Raw genomic sequence first — 27,131 nt, forward strand, 5'->3', positions numbered from 1 at the left:
CAGCAATGTCCTGGCACTGAGATGATTGGCCTCCAACAATCACTACCATCTTCCTTTGTGCTAGGTATGACTCCAGCCACTGGAGAGTTTTCCCCCTGATTCCCATTGACTTCAATTTTACTAGGGCTCCTCGGTCAAATGCTGCCTTGATGTCAAGGGCAGTCACTCTTACCTCACCTCTGGAATTCAGCTCTTTTGTCCATGTTTGGACCAAGGCTGTAATCAGGTCTGGAGCCGAGTGGTCAGGGTGGAACCCAAACTGAGCATCGGTGAGCAGGTTATTGGTGAGTAAGTGCCGCTTGATAGCACTGTCGAAGACACTTTCCATCACTTTGCTGATGATTGAGAGTAGACTGATGGGGCGGTAATTGGCCGGATTGGATTTGTCCTGTTTTTTGTGGACAGGACATACCTGGGCAATTTTCCACATTGTCGGGTAGATGCCAGTGTTGTAGCTGTACTGGAACAGCTTGGCTAGAGGCGCAGCTAGTTCTGGAGTGCAAGTCTTCAGCACTACAGCTGGGATTTTGTCGGGGCTGTATCCAGTGCACTCAGCCGTTTCTTGATATCACGTGGAGTGAATCGAATTGGGTGAAGACTGACTTCTGTGATGGTGGAGATATCGGGAGGAGGCCAAGATGGATCATCCACTCGGCACTTCTGGCTGAAGATGGTTGCAAACACTTCATGGACGGGGATGTTTACAGAGCCTCCTCCTCCCATTAGTTATTTAATTGTCCACCACCATTCACGACTGGATGTGACAGGACTGCAGAGCTTTGATCTGATCCGTTGGTTGTGGAATCGCTTAGCTCTGTCTATAGCATGTTGCTTCTGCTGTTTAGCATGCATGTAGTCCTGAGTTGTAGCTTCACCAGGTTGGCATCTCATTTTTAGGTACGCCTGGTGCTGCTCCTGGCATGCATCTTCTACGCTCCTCATTGAACCAGGGTTGATCCCCTGGCTTGTTGGTAATGGTAGAGTGAGGAATATGCCGGGCCATGAGGTTACAGATTGTGCTGGAATACAATTCTGCTGCTGCTGATGGCCCACAGCACCTCATGGATGCCCAGTTTTGAGCTGCTAGATCTGTTCTGAATCTATCCCATTTAGCACGGTGATAGTGCCATACAACACGTTGGATGGTATCCTCAGTGTGAAGACAGGACTTCATCTCCACGAGGACTGTGCGGTGGTCACTCCTACCAATACTGTCATGGACAGATGCATTTGCGACCGGTAGATTGGTGAGGATGAGGTCAAGTAAGTTTTTCCCTTGAGTTGGTTCACTCACCACCTGCCGCAGGCAGTTATGTCCTTCAGGACTCGGCCAGCTCGGTCAGTAGTGGTGCTACCGAGCCACTCTTGGTGATGGACATTGAAGTCCCCCACCCAGTGTACATTCTGTGCCCTTGCTACCCTCAGTGCTTCCTCCAAGTGGAGGTGTTCAACATGGAGGAGGACTGATTCATCAGCTGAGGAAGGACGGTAGGTGGTAATCAGCAGGAGGTTTCCTTGCCCATGTTTGACCTGATGCCATGAGATTTCATGGGGTCCGGAGTCATTGTTGAGGACTCCCAGGGCCACTCCCTCCTGACTGTATATCACTGTACCGCCACCTCTGGTGGGTCTGTCCTGCTGGTGGGACAGGACATACCCAGGGATGGTGATGGAAGAGTCTGGGACGTTGGCTGAAAGGTATGATTCTGTGAGTATGGCTATGTCAGGCTGTTGCTTGACTAGTCTGTGGGACAGCTCTCCCAATTTTGGCACAAGTCCCCAGATGTTAGTGAGGAGGACTTTGCAGGGTCGACTGGGCTTGGTTTGCCGTTGTCGTGTCCGGTGCCTAGTGGTCCGTCCGGTTTTATTCTTATTATGACTTTTTTTTGTGAGATTTTACAACTGAGTGCCTTGCTAGGCCATTTCAGAGGGCAATTAAGAATTCACCACATTGCTGTGGGTCTGGAGTCACATATAGGCCAGACCGGGTAAGGACGGCAGGTTTCCTTCCCTAAAGGGCATTAGTGAATCATATGGGTTTTTACGACAATCCGGTAGTTTCATGGCCACTATTACTGATACTAGTATTTTAATTCCAGATTTTTTTTAAAAATTTAATTAATTGAATTTAAATTCCCCAGCTGCCGTGGCAGGATTTGAACTTATGACTGCTGGAGTATTCGTCCGGGCCATTTGGATTACTAATCCAGTAACATAGCCACTATGCTACCATTCCCATAAGGCCAATAACTCGGGGGGCATGGATTTAAAGTGAGTGGTAGAAGGATCAGAGGGAAGCTGAGGAGAATTTTTTTCACCCAGAGGGTGGTGGGGGTCTGGAACTCACTGCCTGAAAGGGAGGTAGAGGCAGAAACCCTCAACTCATTTAAAAACTACCTGGATGTGCACCTGAAGTGCCGTAACCTACAGGGCTATGGACCAAGTGCTGGAAAGTGGGATTAAGCTGGTTGGCTCACTTTTGGCCGGTGTGGACACGACGGGCCGAATGGCCTCCTTCTGTGCTGTAAATTTTCTATGATTCTATAGTCCTCTTTGCCCCTGCACGAGTGTACTAATAGACATCACATGAGTGAAAGTCAGCATCAAATTGGTGCCCCTTTTCCTATGTGACTCGAACCTCCATAAATAACAAAGCATGACATGAGTGCACATTCTATTTAAATACATTGAAGTCCAAAGTGAACACATGGCAACCTATCCTTTCTCCACACCCTGCTTCCCCCGGGTGCCTACACCTGCCTTTCCTTTGCCTATCCCTGTGCTTACATAAGAATAGAAGAACATAAGAAATAGGAGCAGGAGTAGGCCATATGGCCCCTCAAGCCTGCTCCGCCATTCAATCAGATCATGGCTGATCTTCCACCTCAACTCCACTTTCCCGCCTGATCCCCATGTCCCTTAATTCCCCTAGAGTCCAATATGCTTCTCTTAGGTGTAACCTGAGGTCCAGTATTGGGAGAGGTGGTTGGCTGCTCCTGCTCTACAGAAGAGTCATGGGACTGAGATGACACTCTGTTATGGCAGCTTGTTCCCGGTCAGCGTGGTCTCAGCTCCCATGTTCTGGCCTGGTACTCTGAGGGGGAAGGCTGCAGGCCTGGCATGTGCTGCTCTCCTGAGAAACAGCAGGATCACGCTGCTGGACCCCAGCTGTCCCATTCCACAGGGACCTGGATCTATGTCCCCATTGATCAGCAGGTTGACTGGTGTAATGGCAGCTCTCAGACCCTGAAAGCCCTGAGAGACAGCAGCCAGCATCATAGCCCCCATGGTCTGGAAGCTGCTCTACAGGGTGCTGTTTATTCTGTCCCGTTCTGCCACCAGAGCTGTCGTCTGTGCTTCTGTAGAGGTGGAGGCTTCTTAGCTGAGGATCTACTGCAGATTCCAGTGACACTGCCATAGGTGCCTGCAAGGAAGAGAAAACTTCCCTGATGTTGCTGTAAATGAGAGAGTAGGATCTGTGGATGTGCCAATAGATTTGGGTGTTCATGTACACAACTCACGAAACGCTAATGGACAGGTACAAAAAGTGAGCAAAAAGGTTATTGGAATGTTGGTCTTTATCTCGAGAGGGCTGGAATACAAAGGGGAGGAAGTTATGCACCAGTTGATAGAGTCTTGGTCAGACCCCATCTGGAGACTGAGTTCAGTTCTGGGCACTGGACCTCAGGAAGGATATACTGGCCTTGGAGTGGGTGCAGAGCAGATTCACCACAATCGGCGTTAAAGTGTTAAATTGTGATTATTAAATTTCAATTAAATTTGACTTTTTTTCTGACTTTTTCTGTCTCTTTTCTCTCTCGCTTAATCCAATCTTTCCTTCCCTCTCTTTATTTCTCTTTCTGTGCCTGATTTGATATTGAATCACCCAACTCTAATTCACCCTCCATCTCAGTCCTTCCGCTGTTCATTTCTCAATCCTTTAATCTCATTGGTTGAGGAGATGGACTGTTGGTCCCGTCATTCCCCTTTTGCCCTTGTCACGCTGTTTTCAGCTCGCACTTCCAGCAACTTTGTGGGTAGAAATGTTTAAACCCTAAACGTGCAATTGTAAGTCTGACTAATGGGGCACGTGACGAGATGCCCCATTCCAGCAAAACCTGGCCCATTGTCTTTTACTCATTTCATACATTTGCCCACATATTTCTCCCTTCACTTCCCCTCCACTACTAGCTGGTCTGTAGAATACCCCTTTTGTTTTAAATTCATTCATGGGATGTGGGCGTCGCTGGCGAGGCCGGCATTTATTGCCCATCTCTAATTGCCCTCGAGAAGGTGGTGGTGAGCCGCCTTCTTGAACCGCTGCAGTCCGTGTGGTGAAGGTTCTCACACAGTGCTGTTAGGAAGGGAGTTCCAGGATTTTGACCCAGCGACGATGAAGGAACGGCCGACATATTTCCAAGTCGGGATGATGTGTGACTTGGAGGGGAACGTGCATGTGGTGTTGTTCTCATGTGCCTGCTGCCCTTGTCCTTCTCGGTGGTAGAGGTCGCGGGCTTGGGAGGTGCTGTCGAAGAAGCCTTGGTGAGTTGCTGCCGTGCATCCTGTGGATGGTACACACTGCAGCCACGGTGCGCCGGTGGTGAAGGGAATGAATGTTTAGGGTAGTGGATGGGGTACGAATCAAACGGGCTGCTTTGTCCTGGATAGTGTCCAGCTTCTTGAGTGTTGTTGGAGCTGCACTCATCCAGGCAAGTGGAGAATATTCCATCACACTCCTGACTTGTGCCTTGTAGATGGTGGAAAGGCTTTGGGGAGTCAGGAGGTGAGTCACTCACCGCAGAATACCCAGCCTCTGACCTGCTCTTGTAGTCACAGTATAGACATGGCTGGTCCAGTTAGGTTTCTGGTCAATGGTGACCCCCCACCCAGGATGTTGATGGTGGGGGATTCAGCAATGGTAATGCCGTTGAATGTCAAGGGGAGGTGGTTAGACTCTCTCTTGTTGGAGATGGTCATTGCCTGGCACTTGTCTGGCGCGAATGTTACTTGCCACTTATCAGCCTAAGCCTGGATGTTGTCCAGGTCTTGCTGCATGTGGGCACGGACTGCTTCATTATCTGAGGGGTTGCGAATGGAACTGAACACTGTGCAATCATCAGCGAACATCCCCATTTCTGACCTTATGATGGAGGGAAGGTCATTGATGAAGCAGCTGAAGATGGTTGGGTCGAGGACACTGCCCTGAGGAACTCCTGCAGCAGTGTCCTGGGGCTGAGATGATTGGCCTCCAACAACCACTACCATCTTCCTTTGTGCTAGGTATGACTCCAGCCACTGGAGAGTTTTCCCCCTGATTCCCATTTACTTCAATTTTACTCGGGCTCCTTGATGCCACACTCGGTCAAATGCTGCCTTGATGTCAAGGGCAGTCACTCTCACCTCACCTCTGGAATTCAGCACTTTTGTCCATGTTTGGACCAAGGCTGTAATGAGGTCTGGAGCCGAGTGGTCCTGGCGGAACCCAAACTGAGCATCAGTGAGCAGGTTATTGGTGAGTAAGTGCCGCTTGATAGCACTGTCGACGACAACTTCCATCACTTTGCTGATGATTGAGAGTAGACTGATGGGACGGTAATTGGCCGGATTGGATTTGTCCTGCTTTTTTGGACAGGACATACCTGGACAATTTTCCACATTATCGGGTAGATGCCAGTGTTCTAGCTGTACTGGAACAGTTTGGCTCGAGGCGCAGCTAGTTCTGGAGCGTGATCGATTCCTTATTATCATTTGTCTCAATCGATGAGGTTTCTGTTTCTATCCTGTTACTGAGGTCCTTTTTTTCCTACTGCCATTATATTAACTCTAATTAGTACAGCAACACTTAGCCCCTAATTCCTTTCTGAATACATCATATCCTGCAATATTTAACAAGAAAACTGCAGCAGCCAATTTGTACACAGCAAGGCCCCACAAACAGAAAGTCTGTTTTAAGTGTTGCTTGAGGGATAAATATTGTCCAGGACAGAACTCCTCCGCTCGTTTTCGAACGGTGTCATGGGATCTTTTATGTCCACCTGAGAGAACAGAATTCTTTTAATGTCTCATCCAAAAGACAGCACCTCTGACTGTGCATTATTCCCTCACTACTGTACTGTTAACATGAACTACATGCTCAAGTCTTTGGAGTGGGTTTTGAACCCATTGACCTTCTCAGAGGTGAGAGTGCAACCCACTGAGCCAAGGCTGACATGCAAGTGTGAGTTACTGATGTACGACTAATGGGTGATTATTTTTGTGTGCTCTTTCTTTCTCTCCCCCTCTCTCATCCCTCTCTCTGTAAAGCTCTCACACACTTTTCTCATTGTGTTGTTTTTAATCTGTTTTTCTAACTCTCTATATCAGTCATTCTGTCCTTCTCTCTATCTCCTCTGTCTTCTGTATCTCTTTATTGCTCTAGCACATGCCCCTTTTCCTGATCAAGTCAATTTCTACGCCTGCTGTTTCTTGAAGCTCTGGTTAGTGAGGAAAGTGCCAGTCAGCCTGGCCTGGACTAGAGGTGACACTGGGATTGGGCGGGGACAAGCTCGCCTGGAGCTGGTGTAACACGTGAGTGAGGAAGAAACTAGGGCAAGGAGTTGGATTTAGGGGCTTAGTCCATAGAGGAGCAGGTTAATGCTGGAGTAGTAACATGGGAAAGATTAATTACAGCTAGCTGGGAGGGAATGAGTGAGGATTTGGACTCAAACAGGTGGTGTGGGACTGGTTGGGGGGATGGTCACAGTGGAACAAAGATCTGGAAGTATTCTGGTGGTCTGGAATGTAGGAACATCGTGGGGAGCAGGTCTGCACTCAGTAAGCACTCGGCAAGGTAGCTGTGGCCAGTGAGCATTCAGTGAGGTGGACCAAAGACCAATAAACATCAGGGGGACTAGGCCTAGTGAGCACTGGGTGGGGAAGACCTGAGGTCAATGCGGACTCTGGTGGGAGACTCAGTCCAGTGAGCAGTTGTGGACACTAAACATTGAGCAAGAGTGCCGGACATAGAGGGGACAGTAAGCACTGGGGTCCCTTAGCACTCGGGGAGACAATGGGCTCGATATTGCCAGGGCTGTGGGTTCGCGGCGGGGAGGCTATTGGGCGCGTGGGTAACGCGCCCGGTGAAATCAATCTGCCCCGCGCGCGATCGCAGCCCAATTGGATCCACTTACCTGGTCTTCCGGGTTCCCCATTGCTGATCTGCGCGTCGGGCGGGCTGCGCATGCGCAGTAAGGTCTGTCAGCTGGAGGAGCTCTATTGAAAGGGGCAGTCCTCCACTGACAGATGCTGCAACAAATAGCAAAAATTACAGCATGGAGCAGCCCAGGGGGAAGGCTGCTCCCAGTTTAATGATGCCTCACTCCAGGTATCATTAGATGGGGTGAGGAGGAGGGGGAGGACAGAGATCTTCCCCCCGGTGGGCAGGAGGAAGCGGCCTGCCTCTGCCACCAAGAAGGCCTGGCTCGAGGTGGCAGAGGAGGTCACCTGCACCACCAACATATCGCCCACCTGCACACAGTGCAGGAGGCGCTACAATGCCCTAAGTAGGTCAGCCAAAGTGAGTACACTTACTCATTCCCCTACACTCCATCTGCCACATCACCGCCCCCACCCCACATCTCCTTCTGCACTGCCAACACTACTCTGTCACATCACCCCTCACACCCACTCAAACCTCATCCTCACCTTACCTGCACTTACTCACCTCACCAGTACTCATCCCGCCACTACCACTCAACCCAATCCTCATACAATCTCATGGCTCTGTCTCATACTCACCCTCTCATGCATCTCTTTCACGGCCAGCCTCACTCAACCGGCCACTACCTGTGCTGCAGCCACAGGGCATGCATCACATATGTGCAGTAGGAAGCGTAAGGCAAACGTGTCGTGAGCATGAAGGGGATGCACAAGGGTGTCTGAGGGTTTGTCATGGTTTTTACTTATATTTAATTTCTGACCAACTCACATTACATGTTATATTGGCACCACTACTGCCACGTCTTTGCGAATCTTGTCTGGTTTGTGCAATAATGCCCTTTCCTGAGGATCACAATGAAGACCCACACCTGATGCCACCCATTGTGTCACTGCGGAGTGGGTGTAGGTGTACTTGCAGGGCTCTTCTGTGCAGACGACTGAGAGACGTCGGCGATGTCCCTGGTGGCACCCTGGAAGGATGCGGAGGAGAAGTTGTTGAGGCCAGTGGTGACGTTGACAGCGACAGGTAAGAAGATGGTGCTCGGGCCAGTCGGGAGCAGCTCGGCATGAAGGAGGCTGCAGATGTCCACGACTACATGTCGAGTGACTCTGAGCCTCCGTGTGCACTGCTGCTCAGAGAGGTCCAGGAAGCTGAGCCTCGGTCTGTGGACCCTGTGGCGAGGGCTGTGCCTCCTGCGACGCATCTCTCTCTGCGGTTGCCCTCCCTCCTGCTGTGCAGGTGGATGTGTCACAGCACTGTGTTGTGGAGCTCCACGTGTCAGAGGTGGACGGCGTGGCTGGTGAGGCTGGTGATGCTGTTCGCCCTCCGAGGAGGTCATGACTGCAGCTACGGCGGCCCCGATCCAGAAGATGTACATCTGAGGGGGTCCGCAAGGTAGGTGCATGTGTCTGGACCCCGGGGTAAGTGTGCAAGTTGGTGAATTTGATTGTCAGGAGGAGGGTGGTGGAGGCCAAACTTTGTCCAAAGTGACAGAGTGGCCTCCTGCAATGAGTGAGGGTCTCTTTTCCCCCCCACCCACCATCTGTCAAATGGACCTTTGCAGCTGCCACAGGCTGACAGCTACAACAGGTCCATTTGAACTGGGAGTGTTTCCCCCAGTGTGGGAAACAGTCTCAGTTGTCTCTAAAATCCCACCCCTCCTGAAATATTCCCTTAATCAGGTCTGTTAATGACCTGAAATAGCAGAATAAATACTGTTAAGTGGCACCCCGCTGCCTTTAATTGCCGGCGGGAGTCCCACATGCGGGGGCTGCGCGCACACATCAGCGCGTCTGTGGTGAACCCGGAAGTGGGCGGGTTCGAGACGGGCTCCCGACCCGCTTCGGGATTCCCCAATTTTCGGAGCACCCCCCCCCGGCCAGGAACGCACCCGATAGCGGGTGCAAATATCGGGCCCAACGAGCATTCAGGGACAGACACTAATCGGTCAGGGCACGATTGAGTACTCCAGGAATGGGTGATGATCACTGGGAAGGCAGTGAGTTCTGAAAGGAATCACTGAGCACCCAGGAAGGGAGTTGGAGATTAGTGAGAGGAGCACTGGGCATTGTGGGTGGGTGTGTACAGAGGGAACAGTCGACACTATAGCCAAGGGAATCCTCAGAGTTAGGGACGCAGTGCAGGATTATACCCAGGAACAGAAGGCAGGTATGGGACTATAGTAGGGCCCAAGCATTGGAATGGAGCACCAGAGGCACCATTGAGGAACATCGTACCAGGTAACCAGGTGGTAACATTGGGGTATTGGTGCTGCCATAAAGAGGGAGAAAGAGGGAAAAAATCGGGACTTAGTTCTGGTATCAACAGGGAGCGGTTGAGATGTGGGGCAGGAAAAGACTGATAAATTTCCCTAGTTTATCAAGAAGTGCAGTGTCCAGGTACAGCCATTGCAAGGAGTTTCTGCCTGTCGCAAATGGGATGTTTTCTTCCATTATCCTTCCATAGAAGAAAAGAAGAATGAACAGGGGCAGTGAGGTCACACATGCAGAGAGCACCCAAAAATATATGGGGCCAGGGTCTTGCTGAACAATGCAAGCTTCAGAAAAGGAGCAAAATTCAATTCGCCCTCTGGGATCAAACTTATTGGACAGGTTTCCAACAGGACATTGCCAATTTTAGTAATTATTTAGATTGTTATTTTATAAATGTTAATTTTAGGTGCATCTAGTTGACTGGCTGACTAAACAACATAGCCTCTCAAAGAAATTGGAAAACAAATTGTCCAAGTAATTTGATTGGTTTGTTTTGTGATAGTTGCTGATTTGTTAATGGCAGTGTTCAAAACACGGAGCAATTTGATTGGTCAGTTTTGTAATTTATGAATGGTACCTTTTTCTGTCTTGGTACTGAATCGAACTGAATTTCATTGGTTCTCATTTAGTTGAAGGGATATTTGAACCAAACAGCATGATTACCAAATGATTGAGATTATTGGAGCCAAACATGGACCCGGAATTTCCTGGGGTTTCTCTGAGGGGAGAAGAGTGGAACCCCCGGGGAATCAGCATAAACATCGAGAAACTGACATTTACATCATTTCTCCACTAATCTTCCATCAAAATAACGGCAGACTTTTGATGGAACTCACAGAAATGTAGGGTCATGATCATAGAATCAGACAAGACAGAAGGAGGCCATTTGGCCCATTGTGCCTGTGCCGGCTCAATTGGTCCCATCCCCCTGCCCTTTCCCCGTAGCCCTGTAAATTTATCCTTTTCTAATATTTTTCCAATTCCCTTTTGAAAGTTATTATTGAATCTGCTTCCACCTCCCTTTCAGGCAGCGCATTCCAGATCATCACAACTCACTGCGTAAAAAAAATTCTCCTCATCTCCCCCCTGGTTCTTTTGCCAATTATCTTAAATCTGTCCCCTCTGGTTACCGACCCTCCTGCCAGTGGAAACAGTTTCTCCCTATTTACTCTATCAAAACCCCTCATAATTTTAAACACCTCTATTAAATCTCCCCTTAACCATCTCTGCTCTAAGCAGAACAAACAGTTGTTTGAAGTTCCACCAAAGCTGCAAAGCCTGTGAACGTGAACTCCTATTGTGGGGTCAGCCATGGCTCAATTGTAGCAATCTGGCCTATGAGTCAGAAGGCCATGGCTTGAAATCCCACTCCAGAGACTTGAGCAAAACTCCTCATAATTTTGAGGCCTTTAACAACTGCGGTCCCTTTAAGTGGTATGACAGCATTAATCGGTGCTCAACATTTAAGAATTGTAACACCTTTAAGAGGTGTAGTTCCTTTAAGAGGTGTGACAGCTTTAAATGAGCAGTAACTCCCTGTGAGACAGGAATCCAGTACTGTTATCCAGCATGTTTTGGGAACTAGGCTAACTGAGGGCAGTAAAGGCTCATGGGTGTGTTTGTAACTTAAAACTGCAAATGAAGCTTTGGAAAACTGCAGACTTTTTGCTTCCATGGGTACAGGGGAGTGTTATCAGCTTCAGGATCTGAAACATCTTGTGATAAAATGGCCTTGTGTGCATCCATTGTCTGGTGGATGAGATAAGAATTAGGGACAACATCTCTATATTGAAAATGATGGTGCATTAAATATGGTGAAAGGGGGGTGGGATTCTGCACAAACCCAATATAAGAACAGCCAAGGACCACAGTTAATTAGAATTCTCAAAACTCCATAACGTGGGTGGGGCTGGGAGGGAGACTGATCACTTTACGCTGGTACAGTTGTTAAAGTTGTGTTGTTTAGGCAAAACTATATATGTCTTATATCATTGCTTGTATTGTTTTAAAATGATGTATTGCTTTAAATCTACATATGTCTTATCATTACTAGCAAATTGTAGTTGCAATTATGTTTAAGTAGGTTAAATAAAACGATCTCTTTCAAGTTCAGTGGCCCAGACTATTTAGTTAAACAATATCAAGTTAATATCATATAATAATATATAATAATATTATATATAATTATATAATACATATATAATATAAATATATTTTATATATCAAAATATATTTGATATCAAGTAATATCAAATCTTACTTAAATAGTAAAATTTAAACTGTTTAACAATACTCACACACCTTTAACAGGTATGGCCCCTTTAAGAGGAGTGACATCTTTAACAGCTGTTTTCCCTTTAAGAGGTGTGACACCTGTAACAGGTGTAGTCCCTTTAAGAGGAGTGACATCTTTAACAGCTGTTTTCCCTTTAAGAGGTGTGACTCCATTAACAGGTGTGGTCCTTCTGAGCAAAAGAAAGACTTGTATTTTTATTGCACCTTCCACGACCTCAAGACATCCCAAGTCACTTTATAACCAATAAAGTACTTTTTGAAGTGTAGTCACTGTTGTAATGAAGCAAACGCAGCAACCAATTTGCACACAGCAAGATCCCACAATCAGCAATGTGATAATGAACAGATAATCTGTGCTTTTAGTGATGTTGGGAGGAATAAATCTTGGCCAGAACACCTGGGAGAACTCCCCAGCTCTTCTTTGAAATAGTGCCATGGGATCTTTTACATCCTCTTTAGAGGGCAGACAGGGCCTCGATTTAACATCTCATCCGAAAGACGGCACCTCCGACAGTGTAGCACTCTCTCTCAGTACTGCACTAGAGGCAAGCATGCTAACAACTGAGTCATGGCTAACACCTGAGCGCTGTGGTCCCTTTAAGGGGTATGACACCTTTAACAGGTGGAGTCCCTTTAAGAGTTGTGACACCTTCAACATGTGTGGTCCAATGTAGGTCAGCGAGCACAGGGATGGTGGATGAACGGGACTTGGTGAGAGGTGGAAACCAAGTTCCATTCACCCATCACCCCTGTGCTCACTGACCTCCATTGGCTCCCGGTCCGGAAACGCCTCAATTTTAAAATTTTCATCCTTGTTTTCAAATCCCTCCATGGCCTCGCCCCTCCCAATCTCCATAACCTCCTCCAGCCCTACAACCCTCCAAGATCTCTGCGCTCCTCCAATTCTTGCCTCTTGCGCATCCCCGATTTTAATCGCTCCACCATTGGCGGCCGTGCCTTCAACTCTGAAATTCCCTCCCTAAACCTCTTCGCCTCTCTACCTCTCTCTTCTCCTTTAAGATGCTCCTTAAACACTACCTCTTTGACCAAGCTTTTAGTCACCTGTCCTAATATCTCCTTGTCAAATTTTGTTTCGTAATCACTCCTGTGAAGCGCTTTGGGAGGTTTTACTATTTAAAGGTGCTATATAATTGCAAGTTGTTATTGTTATGTGGTCCGTTTGAGAGGTGTGACACCTTTAACAGGTGTGGTCCCTTTAAGAGATGTGATGGACAATAAATGGAGGACTTTTAATGATATAGGTTGTATGTGTAAAAGAATAACAGTAAAAATGTCCTAGGTGTGAGGATTAACTGCCCACTCTTTCTATAATCTGGTCTGTAACCAGCAGTTTTACAATGCTGGTTAAAACCTCGGTGAATAAGGAGGAGATATGTGAGGTGCTGAAGTGCTCCAGCTGTTTCTAACATTTATTTCAATGTCTTCCTAGATCTGTATTGTTTCCAGTGTCCCGACCAATGGAGTCGGTTCGAGCAAAACTGCTATTACTTTTCATCAAGTGAAACAACTTGGGATGAGGCCCAGAAATCCTGTACATCAATGGATGCCAATCTTCTTGTCATTAACAGTGCCGAGGAGCAGGTAGGAGTTATCTGTTTATTATAGTGACTGGCTGTTAAATTTCATTTACAGCAGATTATCTGTTACAGTTGTTACTCCGACATTATAAATAAGGGGCTGAAATTGCTGGGAGCTCGTGCGGTAATGATGGTGCATTAACGTCGTCCTCCAATGGGCTGGATTTTGCTGTGAGCGGCAAGCGAGCGGTGCCAGCCTTCTTTAGACTTACACTTGCCCACAGACTTTCTATGAGCTTTTGCTCGGCAAGTTCCTGGAAATTAGAGAACCAAAAAGCATGGCGCTCTCTACAGGGCATCTGGGACCTGAGTGAACAGGGCAAGCAGCTGTGTATCTCCTTAACCAATCAAGCTGAAGCATCGTTAATAACAGCGCAGAGTCAGAACCAGGAAGTGTAAGTTCGAATAGTGAATTCACTGTAAAATCAGGTACAGAAAGTGAAATAAAGAGAGGGTAAGAAAGACTGAATTAAGAGATAGAAAGAAAAAGTAAAAAACAAAAATGTATTTAAATTTATTTAAATTTTTGTTTTTTTTAATGTCCAACAATAATTAAAATGTGAAGGAATGAGACTCCACACTTGTAAAAGGTAATTCTCAGTGCCAGAGAGGATATTTGGCGGTGATTAAGACTTACCACGTTGTTAAAAGGGTACTTAGACTTGAAATGACTTGATTTAACTATTCTTGCCGAGTTTAGTCCGTATCTAGCAGGTAACGGGAACTTCACGCCGACCAATGCATTTGCACAGGGAGCCAGACAGTGAGATGCTATTTTCGCGCAGCTTTTGGAGGAGCATCTCGGACAGAACCTTCCGGATTTCCGTGTTTAACTGTACATGTGCAGTCAGCGGAAGTTACTGTCTGATTTGCACATGAATAACGGTGAGCACTGTTAGTCTCACTGTTATTTTTACAGCAAAATCTGGCCCGTTATTTCAACGTAAAGAATCAAGCAAATAATGGAGCAACTGAAATGCGCCATGAGGTGCGATCCTCCATAATTTGCTCAACCATTTGTGCCATTCTGCTGACAGACTCGCCACTCAGGCCACCATTGGAGGCAATGGCGATCGTCAGTTTGCTGGATTTACATCATAATTCTACTTTAACTCAAAAGTCTTTTCTGAACATACAATTAGTAAAAGGGTAATCAAAAAAAGGACCGATTAGGGACAAAAGAGGAGATCTTCTTGTGGAGGCAAAGGGCATGGCTGAGGCACTAAATGAATAGTTTGCATCGGTCTTCACTAGAGAAGATGATGCTGCCATTGTAGCAGTAAAGGAGGAGGTAGTCGTGATATTGGATAGGATAAAAATAGATAAAGAGGAGGGACTTAAAGGATTGGCAGTTCTCAAAGTAGAAAAGTCACCCGGTCCAGATGGGATGTATCCTGGGTTACTGAGGGAAGTAAGGATGGAAATTGCGGAGACTCTGGCCACAATCTTCCAATCCTCCTTAGATATGGGAATGGTACCAGAGGACTGGAGGATTGCAAATGTTACACTCCTGTTCAAAAAAGGGGAAGAGGGCTTAAACCTGACAATTACAGGCCAGTCCCCTTATGTCAGTGATGGGGAAACTTTTAGAGACAATAATTCAGGACAAAATTAATTGGCACTTGGATAAGTATGGGCTAATAAATGAAAGTCAGCATGGATTTGTTAAAGGGAAATCGTGTTTGACTAATTTGATTGAGTTCTTTGATGAAGTGACGGAGAGGTTCAATGAGAGTAGAGCAGTTGATGTTGTGTATATGGACTTTCAAAAGGCATTTGCCACATAATAGACTTGTTAAAGTTAAGGCCCATGAGATTAAAGGGACAGTGGTAGTGTGGATACAAAATTGGCCAAGGGTCAGAAAGCAGAGAGTAGTGGTGAACGGTTGCTTTTCAGACTGGAGGGAAGTATACAGTGGTGTTCCCCAGGGGTCAGTATTAGGAACACTGCTTTTTTTGATATAGATTAATGACCTGGACTTGGGTATAGAGGGTGTAATTTCAAAGTTTGCAGATGACAAGCAACTTGGAAATGTAGTAAACAATGTGGAGGATAGTAACAGACTTCAGGAGGACATGGACAGACTGGTGAAATGGGCAGACACATGGCAGATGAAATTTAATGCACAGAAGTGTGAAGTGATGCATTTTGGTAGGAAGAATGAGAGGCAATATAAACTAAAGGGTACAATTTTAAAGGGGGTGCAGGAACAGAGAGACCTGGGGGTGCATGTACACAAATCTTTGAAGGTGGCAGGACAAATTGAGAAGGCTGTTAAAAATGCAAATGGGATCCTGGGCTTTATTAATAGAGGCATAGAGTACAAAATCAAGGAAGTTATACTAAACCTTTATAAAACACTGGTTAGGACTCAGCTGGAGTATTGTGTTCAATTCTGGGCACCGCACTTTAGGAAAGATGTCAAGGCCTTAGAGAGGGTGCAGAGGAGATTTTCTGGAATGGTTCCAGGGATGAGGGACTTCAGTTATGTGGAGAGACTGGAGAAGCTGGGATTGTTCTCCTTAGAACAGAGAAGGTTAAGGGGAGATTTGATAGAGGTGTTCAAAATCATGAAAGGTTATGATGCAGTAGATAAGGAGAAACTGTTTCCAGTGGGTCGGTAACCAGAGGACACAGACTTAAGGTGATTTGGAAAAGAGCCAGAGGCGACATGAAGTAACAATTTTTTGCAGTGAGTTGTGATGATCTGGAATGCTCTGCCTGAAAGGACGGTGGAAGCAGATTCAATAATAACTTTCAAAAGGGAATTGGATAAATACTTGAAGGGGAATGGGACTAATTTCAAAGAGCCGGCAGAGGCACGATAGGCTGAATGGTCTCGTCCTGTGCTGTACCTACTATGATATGATACTATTGAGGTGTATTGAGGTGGTCTATTCAATAGTAGTGGATAGTTTTCTAAATAGTTCTAAAAAGCAAAAATATTCCTGTAATAACACTTTAAATGTAAATTTGTTCAACAGTATTAAACAATTTCAAAATAGTAAAAAGTTCCAAACAACTTCTTATAAAATTATTAAACAACAAAAACAAAAACAGCAAAAACAAGAATATTACGCAGTCGTGTGTTAGCTGTGGCTCAGTGGGAAGCACTCTCGCCTCTGAGTCTCCCACTCCAGAGACTTGAGTGTAAAATCTAGGCTGACACTCCAGTGCTGTACTGAGGGAATGCTGCACTGTCGGAGGTGCCGTGTTTTGGATGAGACATTAAACTGACGCCTCGTCTGTCCTCTCAGGTGGACGTAAAAGATCCATGGCACTGTTTGAAGAAGAGCCGTGGAATTCTCCCTGGTGTCCTGGCCAATATTTATCCCTCAACCAATACCTAAGACAGATGAACTGGTTATTATCCCATTGCTGATTGTGGGATCTTGCTGTGCTGAAAATTAGCTGCTGTGTTTCCTACATTACAACAGTGACTACACTTCAAAAAAGTACTCAAAAAACACTTCAAAAGTACTTCATTGGCTGTAAAGTGCTTTGGAATGTCCTAAATTGGTGGAACAAGAAACCTTGGTGGGTTTCAAGAAGGAACTGGACAGGTTTGTGTCAACAAACTGAATGCAGCACTCCAGATGAGGTCTGACCAAGGCTCTGTACAACTGAAGCATAACTTCCTCCCTTTTGCATTCCAGACCCCTTGAGAAAAAGACCAACATTCTATTAGCTTTTTTCATGACTTTTTGTACCTGTATACTAAAACCCCAAGATCTTTCTCCTGGTCCAACACTTCAAGTGCATTCCCATATATCACATAATCCACGTCAACCAATACTGCTCGGCTAAATCTCACAAACTTACATTTCCCTGTATTAAACTGTATCTGCCATTTCTCTGCCCATTGATGGAACTTGTCGAGATATTTGTGAATTTATGTGCACTGATATTGATCCGTTACCTTCTCTTAAATTGGTATTGTCTGCGAATTTGGAAACATTGGACACCATTCCTTGCTTAAAATCATTTATAAAAATTATAAACAACAGCAGCCCCAATACTGAACCTGATGGCCCTCTGCTGGTAACTGGCCGCCATCCAGATTCCTGCCCATCCAATACTACTTGTTGTCTACCAACCATTTGCCAATCCATTTTAAAATATTCCCATCTATCCCATAGGCTTGGACTGTATGTAATTGTCTATTATGTGTCAAATGTCTTCTTGAAATCCAGGTAGATAACATCTACTGTCTGTTCTCTATCTGAGATCTGTCATCGTCACAAATAATTTGAATAAATTAGTCAAGCGTGACATCCCACTCCTAAAACCACGATGACTATCTCATGCCCCTCAAGATGCTCCCTCATATTATCCCTCATAATACTTTCAGACACTTTCCCAACAATAGAAGTAGGACTGACAGGTCTGTAACATGGGTCACACATTGTCCCTTTTTTTGGAGATGGAAGCCACATTTGCTATTTTCCAATCCTGGAATTTAGCCTGAAAGAAGGCTCTGAAATGTGTGAGCAAATTCCAGTGTGCTGGACATATGCACCTTGAATTTCCACAGGCCCTCTCTGGCAGGCGATGGCTAGGAGCCCAGAGAAATGGCTATAAATGGCCATTTACACCATTTCTTCAAGGTTTGCCCCAATCTTCCACCACAGTTACAGCAGGCATCCGAGAACCTCACGCAAATTCTCCCTCTTACTTTTAATTAACTCTTGTCACAACATGCAGTGAGATAAATGTGCTTTAACTATCTCCTGTCATACACTACAATGATATATGGATATGCTTTGAATTCACTTCTGTTACAGACTTTTTGACATAGATATACTGTTATTTACCTGACAGGTATATTTACAAGGGAATCTAAATGATAATCATTGGATTGGACTCAGTGACAGTGTTGAAGAAGGGAACTGGAGCTGGGTGGATGGTACAGATTATGCTTCAAATGTCAAGTGAGTGGCGTTTTTGCTTCGCACAATAAAAACCACATCTACTGCATTTTCTTTTCCTCTCCATTATTTCTTGAAAGAATTTGTTAAGGTTGATCAAGCATGACCTTCCTATTAGAGATCCATCAGAGTGGCTCTGATTGACTCATGTTTCTCCCAGTGCTCAGTATTTCAGGCTCTGGCAATTTATCAATTGATGTGAGACTAACTGGACTATAATTCCCTGGCTTGTCCCTGTCTATTGTTTTGAAGAGGAGAGTCCCATTTCCCTCTCTCCACTCCTCTGGCACAATTCCCCTCTTCACAGAACTTTGAAAAATTAATATCAGAGCTTTCAAAATTTCTGTCCCAGCTTCCCCCAGGATCCCTGACTGTCAGTCATGTCATTAGTGTTAAAATCGGATCGCCCGGTGGTAAAGGATAGAATGCTAGAGCCTGGTCTTCAGTTATTTCCAAGCCTTTATTCACAGAGATTCCCCTTACATACATACCACACCCCAGATTAAATGCAAAGTGATATATTTCAGTAGGAAGAACAAGGAAAGGCAATATAAACGAGAGGGCACAATACTAAAACGGGTACAGGAACAGAGAGATCTGGGGGTATATGTGCACAAATCATTGAAGGTGGCAGGGCAGGTTGAGAAAGCGGTTAAAAAAGCATACGGGATCCTGGGCTTTATAAATAGAAGCCATGATGTGGAGATGCCGGTGATGGACTGGGGTGGACAAATGTAAGGAATCTTACAACACCAGGTTATAGTCCAACAGTTGGACTATAACCTGGTGTTGTAAGATTCCTTACATTTATAAATAGAGGCATAGAGTACAAAAGTATGGAAGTCATGATGAAACTTTATAAAACACTGGTTCGGCCACAACTGGAGTATTGTGTCCAGTTCTGGGCACCCACTTTAGGAAAGATGTGAAGGCCTTAGAGAGTGCAGAAAAGATTTACTGGAATGATTCCAAGGATGAGGGGCTTTTGTCACGTGGATTGACTGGAGAAGCTGGGGTTGTTCTCCTTGGAACAGAGATGGTTGCGAGGAGATTTGATAGAGGTATTTAAAATCATGAAGGGTCTAGACAGAGTAGATAGAGAGAAAATGTTCCCATTGGCGGAAGGGTCAAGAAGCAGAGGACATAGATTTAAGGTGATTGGCAAAAGCACCAAAGGCGACATGAGGAGTAGCTTTTTTGCTCAGCCAGTGGTTGGGATCTGGAATGCACTGCCCGAGGGGGTGGTGGAGACAGATTCAATCATGGCCTTCAAAAGGGAACTAGATAACCACTTAAAAGGAAAAATTAGCAGGGCTACGGGGATAGGGCGGGGGAGTGGGACTAGCTGGATTGCTCTTGTATAGAGCTGGCGCTGACTCGATGGGCCAAATGGCCTCCTTCCATGCTGTAACCTTTCTGTGATTCTATGAGCTCTCCGATAAAAAGGATACAAGAGAGTCCCCAGTTGATACCCACCACCTGAATACAATTAACACTCACTGATAGAAATCATACAATTCACACTTAGGTTTCAGTAAATTCTTTAGTGCCATCATCTTTTTCAATAATCACGTCCATTATCTGTCTGACACCCTCCACTGGTGATTCTACAATCCCTAAATTCACCCACCCTGAAAACTCAGGCAAAGTTCTGATTTTGTGACTCTGCCCCTCCCTCACTCGCACCTCCTTCATCTCTGGGCGGGGGCGGGCCCACCCCCACACTTTCCTCCTATAAAAAAGCCTTTTACTGCCCTTTTATGTTGTTGCTATTTTTCTCTTGTACTCCCTCAGCCTTTCTAATCTCTCTTTCTGCACCTTTCCCATATTCTCCAACTTTTCCCACTATCTGCCCCGAGAGTGTTAAATGCTCCTTTTATTGTTTCATAGAATCATGGATCATAGAATCACACAGCACAGGAGGAGGCCATTCAGCCCATCATGCCTGTGCCGGCTCTTTGATAGAGCGATCCAATTAGTCCCACTCCCCTGCTCTTTCCCTGTCGCCCTGCAAATTTTTCCTTTTCAAGTATTTATACAATTCCCTTTTAAAAGTTACTATTGAATGTGCTTCCACCACCCTTTCAGGCAGTGTGTTCCAGATCATAACAACTCACCATGTAAAAACATTTCTCCTCATCTCCCCTCTGGTTCTTTTGCCAATTACCTTAAATCTGTGTCCTCTGGTTACTGCCTCTCCTGCCAGTGGAAACAGTTTCTCCTTACTTTATCAAAATCCCTCATAATTTTGAACATTTCTATTAAATCTCCCCTTAACCTTCTCTGTTCTAAGGAGAACAACCCCAGCTTCTCCAGTCTCTCCACATAACTGAAGTCCCTCATCCCTGGTACCATTCTAGTAAATCTCTTCAGAATCCTCTACAAGGCCTTGACATCCTTCCTAAAGTGTGGTGCCCAGAATTGAACACAATACTCCAGCTGAGGCCTAACCAGTGTTTATAAAGGTTTAGCGTAACTTCCTTGCCCCTCTTTACAAAGCCAAGGATCCCATTTGCTTTTTTTAACGGCTTTCTCAACTTGACCTGCACCCCCAGGTCTCTCTGTTCCTGCTCCCTCTTTAAAATTGTACCATTTAGTTTATTTTGCCTCTCCTCATCCTTTCTTCCAAAATGCTTCACTTCACACTTCTCTGCATTAAATTTCATCTGCCATGTGTCCGCCCATTTCACCAGTCTCTCTTTGTCCTCCTGAAGTCTGTTACTATCCTCCACATTGTTTACTACATTTCCGAGCTTCGCGTTATGTGCAAACTTTGAAATTATGCCCTGTGTAGTTTAGACCTCAGTTTTCGATGCACTCCCCTCGTCCCTACCTGGAATATACTTATGCAAGGAGTCGCACAACACCAGGTTATAGTCCAACAGCTTTATTTGAAATCACAAGCTTTCGGAGCTTTGCTCCTTCATCAGGTGAGTGAAGGGTTACATAATGGCACTGCATATATAGTCAGAGAACAATGCCTGATGATTACAGATAATCTTTCGAACTGCCCTTTATCACACCTCGGCAGAGAGATAATTACAGCAATCAAAGGAGTGAATGGTGTTCAGACAGGTTGGTCAGGGAAACATTACATCCAAGAATACTGAATACACAAGGGGTCAAATCACAAAGACAGAGAGAGAGAGACACCAGAAAGACTAAGAGAGAGAGAATGACCAGTTGTATTAAAAACAGATAACCTTTTTTCGCTGTGTATGGAGAACAAGCCAACTACGACTTGAGTCTGGATGACTCTACGTCAGGTGGGGTTACATGTCGCGTGACATGAACCCAAGATCCCGGTTGAGGCCATTCTCATGGGTGCGGAACTTGGCTACCAATTTCTGCTCGACGATTTTGCGTTGTCGTGTGTCTCGAAGGCCGCCTTGGAGAACGCTTACCCGAAGATCGGTGGCTGAATGTCCTTGACTGCTAAAGTGTTCCCCGACTGGGAGGGAACCCTCCTGTCTGGCGATTGTTGCGCGGTGTCCGTTCATCTGTTTTCGCAGTGTCTGCATGGTCTCGCCGATGTACCATGCTCCGGGGCATCCTTTCCTGCAACGTATGAGGTAGACAACGTTGGCCGAGTCACAGGAGTATGAACCATGTACCTGGTGGGTGGTGTCCTCTCGAGTGATGGTGGTATCTGTGTCGATGATCTGGCATGTCTTGCAGAGGTTGCCGTGGCAGGGTTGTGTGTTGTTGTGGACGCTGTTCTCCTGAAAGCTGGGTAATTTGCTGCGAACGATGGTCTGTTTGAGGTTGGGTGGCTGTTTGAAGGCGAGTAGTGGAGGCGTGGGGATGGCCATAGCGAGGTGTTCGTCGTCATCGATGACATGTTGAAGGCTGCAAAGAACATGCCGTAGTTTCTCCGCTCCGGGGAAGTACTGGACGACGAAGGGTACTCTGTTGGTTGTGTCCCGTTTTTGTCTTCTGAGGAAGTCTATGCAATTTTTCGCTGTGGCCAGTCGGAACTGTCGATTGACGAGTCGAGCGTCATATCCCGTTCTTACGAGGGCGTCTTTCAGCGTCTGTACGTGTCCATCGCATTTCTCCTCGTCTGAGCAGATCCTGTGTATTCGTAGGGCCTGTCCATAGGGGATGGCCTCTTTGACGTGGTTAGGGTGGAAGCTGGAAAAGTGGAGCATCGTGAGGTTGTCCGTGGGCTTGCGGTAGAGTGAGGTGCTGAGGTGCCCATCTTTGATAGAGATTCGTGTATCCAAGAATGAAACCGATTCTGAGGAGTAGTCCATGGTGAGTTTGATGGTGGGATGGAACTTGTTGATGTTATCGTGTAGTCTCTTCAGTGATTCTTCGCCGTGGGTCCATAGGAAGAAAATGTCGTCGATGTATCTGGTGTATAGCGTTGGTTGGAGGTCCTGTGCAGTGATGAAGTCATGCTCGAACTTGTGCATGAAAATGTTGGCGTATTGGGATGCGAATTTGGTCCCCATGGCTGTTCCATGTGTTTGGGTAAAGAACTGGTTATTGAAGGTGAAGACATTGTGATCCAGGATGAAGCGGATGAGTTGTAGGATGGCGTCTGGAGATTGGCTGTTGTTGGTGTTGAGTACTGAGGCTGTCGCAGCGATGCCGTCATCGTGGGGGATACTGGTGTAGAGTGCCGAGACGTCCATCGTGGTGAGAAGTGTTCCTGGTTCAACTGGTCCGTGGGTGCTGAGTTTTTGTAGGAAGTCTGTAGTGTCGCGACAGAAGCTGGGGTTTCCCTGTACGATGGGTTTCAGGATGCCCGATCTTTGCGAGACAGTAGAAGTCTCCGACCAAAGAACACACCCACCAGCTCAACAAACTGATCAAGACCTTCGATCCAGACCTTCAAAGCATCCTACGCACTCTCATCCCACGTACTCCCCGCGTGGGAGACTTCTACTGCCTCCCAAAGATACACAAAGCCAACACACCCGGACGTCCTATCGTATCAGGCAACGGAACCCTGTGTGCGAACCTCTCTGGATACGTCGAGGGCATCCTGAAACCCATCGTACAGGGAACCCCCAGCTTCTGTCACGACACTACAGACTTCCGACAAAAACTCAGCACCCACGGACCAGTTGAACCAGGAACACATCTCACCACGATGGACGTCTCGGCACTATACACCAGTATCCCCCACGATGACGGCATCGCTGCGACAGCCTCAGTACTCAACACCAACAACAGCCAATCTCCAGACGCCATCCTACAACTCATCCGCTTCATCCTGGATCACCTTCGACAACCAGTTCTTTACCCAAACACATGGAACAGCCATGTGGACCAAATTCGGACCCCAATACGCCAACATTTTCATGCACAAGTTCGAGCAAGACTTCTTCACTGCACAGGACCTCCAACCAATGCTATACACCAGATACCTCGACGACATTTTCTTCCTATGGACCCACGGCGAAGAATCACTGAAGAGACTACACGATAACATCAACAAGTTCCATCCCACCATCAAACTCACCATGGACTACTCCTCAGAATCGGTTTCATTCTTGGACACACGAATCTCTATCAAAGACGGGCACCTCAGCACCTCACTCTACCGCAAGCCCACAGACAACCTCACGATGCTCCACTTCTCCAGCTTCCACCCTAACCACGTCAAAGAGGCCATCCCCTATGGACAGGCCCTACGAATACACAGGGTCTGCTCAGACGAGGAGGAATGCGATGGACACGTACAGACGCTGAAAGACGCCCTCGTAAGAACGGGATATGACGCTCGACTCGTCGATCGACAGTTCCGACGGGCCACAGCGAAAAATCGCATAGACCTCCTCAGAAGACAAACACTGGACACAACCAACAGAGTACCCTTAGTCGTCCAGTACTTCCCCGGAGCGGAGAAACTACGGCATGTTCTTTGCAGCCTTCAACATGTCATCGATGACGACGAACACCTCGCTAAGGCCATCCCCACGCCTCCACTACTCGCCTTCAAACAGCCACCTAACCTCAAACAGACCATCGTTCGCAGCAAATTACCCAGCTTTCAGGAGAACAGCATCCACGACACCACACAACCCTGCCACGGCAACCTCTGCAAGACATGCCAGATCATCGACACAGATACCACCATCACACGAGAGGACACCACCCACCAGGTGCATGGTTCATACTCCTGTGACTCGGCCAACATTGTTTACCTCATTCGTTGCAGGAAAGGATGCCCCGGAGCATGGTACATCGGCGAGACCATGCAGACACTGCGACAACGGATGAACGAACACCGCGCAACAATCGCCAGACAGGAGGGTTCCCTCCCAGTCGAGGAACACTTCAGCAGTCAAGAACATTCAGCCACTGATCTTCGGGTAAGCGTTCTCCAAGGCGGCCTTCGAGACACACGACAACACAAAATCGTTGAGCAGAAATTGATAGCCAAGTTCCGAGCCCATGAGGACAGCCTCAACCGGGATCTTGGGTTCATGTCACGCGACATGTAACCCCACCTGACGTAGAGTCATCCAGACTCAAGTCGTAGTTGGCTTGTTCTCCATACACAGCGAAAAAAAGTTATCTGTTTTTAATACAACTGGTCATTCTCTCTCTCTCACTCTGTCTTTGTGGTTTGACCCCTTGTGTATTCAGTATTCTTGGATTTAATGTTTCCCTGACCAACCTGTCTGAACACCATTCACTCCTTTGATTGCTGTGAATATCTCTCTGCCGAGGTGTGATAAAGGGCAGTTCGAAAGATTATCTTTAATCACCAGGCATTGTTCTCTGACTATATATGCTGTGCCTTTATGCAACTCTTCACTCACCTGACGAAGGAGCAAAGCTCCGAAAGCTTGTAATTTCAAATAAAGCTGTTGGACTATAACCTGGTGTTGTACGACTCCTTACATTTGTCTACCCCAGTCCATCACCGGCATCTCCACATCATGGAATATACTTGTATACGTCCCATCTCCTGTTTAAATATTTCTCATTGTTGATTTAAGGGGGGATTTTATCTCCCTCACCCCAGTGGAAATCGGACGGTATGGAGTTAAAATCAAAGTGGGAGACTCACTGCTGGTTTTCTGCCTCACCAACATCTTCCCACCGTTAGTTTAATCGGTGACTGAGGCACCTGCCTGACTCAGGCCGAGCCTCACGAACATGTTGATATCGGGGCCCTATTGTCTAGATAAGACGAGAAGCTATTTTTACATTTCACCTCGGGTATAGGGAGCACAATCGTAAAGATTTCTGAGGACACAAATCGGGCAAATAGCGAGGAGGATGGAGAAAGACTTAGAGACAGGTTCGCGGAATAGGCTGACGGGTGGCAGATAACATTTTAACATGTGTAGGTGTGAGGTGATACATCTTAGGAGGAAGGTGAAGGAAACTGAGTTTACTCTCAATGGAAGGGTGTGGGTGAACAGAGTGACAGGAACTGAAATACACAAAGGCTGAATTTCCACAGGGGATTGTCCCAATCGTCCATCGTAAATTCAGCACAAGATCCATGGAAACCCTGGAGAAACAGTGGAATAAAAGCTGATCCCCTGCGGAACTTCACTCCCATAATCCCCTGAAAGTTCGACTGCAGGTAGATAAAGACTCAAAAAAGGCCAATTGCAATTAAGTTTTGTAAATAGGGACAGAAAGGATAAATTTGAACAATCCTTTAGTTGGGCCACTGTTCGAGCTCTGGGGCAGTGTTTCTCAGCCTCTCCACTGTCCCACACACTGCGTCTGTCGATTGCAGCTCCCTCTCTGCATTTTCCCATTGCTTCCACACTTTCAGATCAGTTCTTGAACAAACATCATTATTGCAGTGTGGGAATGAAGCCAAGTCTGAGGAATTTTGCATGAATCCAGTTAATTATTGATTAAGGAGCTTGGCTCTGTGTATTAACATGTCCAACTGTTTGTCTGTTAGTAGAATTTCATGAGTGAGAGGAAAAGAGAAGGCACCTTGTGTTAATGCCAGCGCACAAAATGCCAGCAACTGAGCACAAATGAATGTTTGTACCAGCTGAAACACAGAAAATGCCATGCCCATGTGTTGAATCATTATTGTACTGTTATAGAGGGACCAATGACTCTGTTACCTGTTTAACCTTCGGTTTATAGTGGATATTCTTTTGGCAGTGTGTACATTAGAAAGGGTCCTTACCCTAAACTTAGTGTCCAACAGTCCATTCATTCTGTTCTATTTGTCTCTTTCCTCATTCAGGTTTTGGGAGAGTGGCCAGCCCAATAGTAATGGAGACGAAGGCTGTGTTGTGGCCGCTGCAAATGCAGCATGGCATGATTGGCCGTGCAGTTCCAGACATTCCTCTATTTGTAAAAAACCAGTGCAGTGCTATTTTCCATAATGTTACGGTCAGTGCAACGTGGAAAGTGAATCGATTTTTTAATGTAATTTCAAATCCATGGTTTAATGTGAATACAAACTGCTCAGCGGGTGTGGAGTTACATCTGTCACCTGAGATGGAACAAGTTGAAGTTAGTCTGACCCAATCCTGTTCAATGACTTCACTGAAATATTCCAGCCCCTGCGTCTCCTCTCTGTTCAACACAACTACCAGGTGACTCAGTGTCCATGATGGCACAGCACATCCTGCATCAATCAAATGGCAGCAACTTTACAAATCTAATAGCATTATTTTATCGCAGAGCCGGGAAGGCGGCGCGGGGGTGAGTGTCGGAGATCACGGGGGGTCGGAGATCACGGGGGGTCGGAGATCGTGAGGGTGTCTGAGATCGCGGGGGGTTGGAGATCGTGAGGGTGTCTGAGATCGTGAGGGTGTCGGAGATCGCGGGGGGTTGGAGATCGTGGGGGGGTCGGAGATCGCGGGGGGTTGGAGATCGTGGGGGGGTCGGAGA

General features: G+C 46.5%; 1 protein-coding gene across 2 annotated transcripts in view; it reads left to right on the forward strand.

Moving 5' to 3' along the window:
- LOC137304322 (CD209 antigen-like protein C) overlaps positions 1 to 26,895 on the forward strand; it is a 38,632-nt gene extending 11,737 nt beyond the window's left edge. For both annotated transcript variants that reach the window (XM_067972870.1, XM_067972871.1), the window contains 3 exons: positions 13,217 to 13,368; positions 18,187 to 18,296; positions 26,479 to 26,895. In XM_067972870.1, coding sequence (XP_067828971.1) covers positions 13,217 to 13,368; positions 18,187 to 18,296; positions 26,479 to 26,620 — 404 coding nt within the window. In that variant the 3' untranslated portion in view covers positions 26,621 to 26,895. The remainder of the gene's footprint in view (positions 1 to 13,216; positions 13,369 to 18,186; positions 18,297 to 26,478) is intronic.
- Positions 26,896 to 27,131: the final 236 nt, after the last annotated feature.

Source organism: Heptranchias perlo, chromosome 37, assembly GCF_035084215.1.
Source record: "Heptranchias perlo isolate sHepPer1 chromosome 37, sHepPer1.hap1, whole genome shotgun sequence".
Classification (NCBI taxonomy): domain Eukaryota; kingdom Metazoa; phylum Chordata; class Chondrichthyes; order Hexanchiformes; family Hexanchidae; genus Heptranchias; species Heptranchias perlo.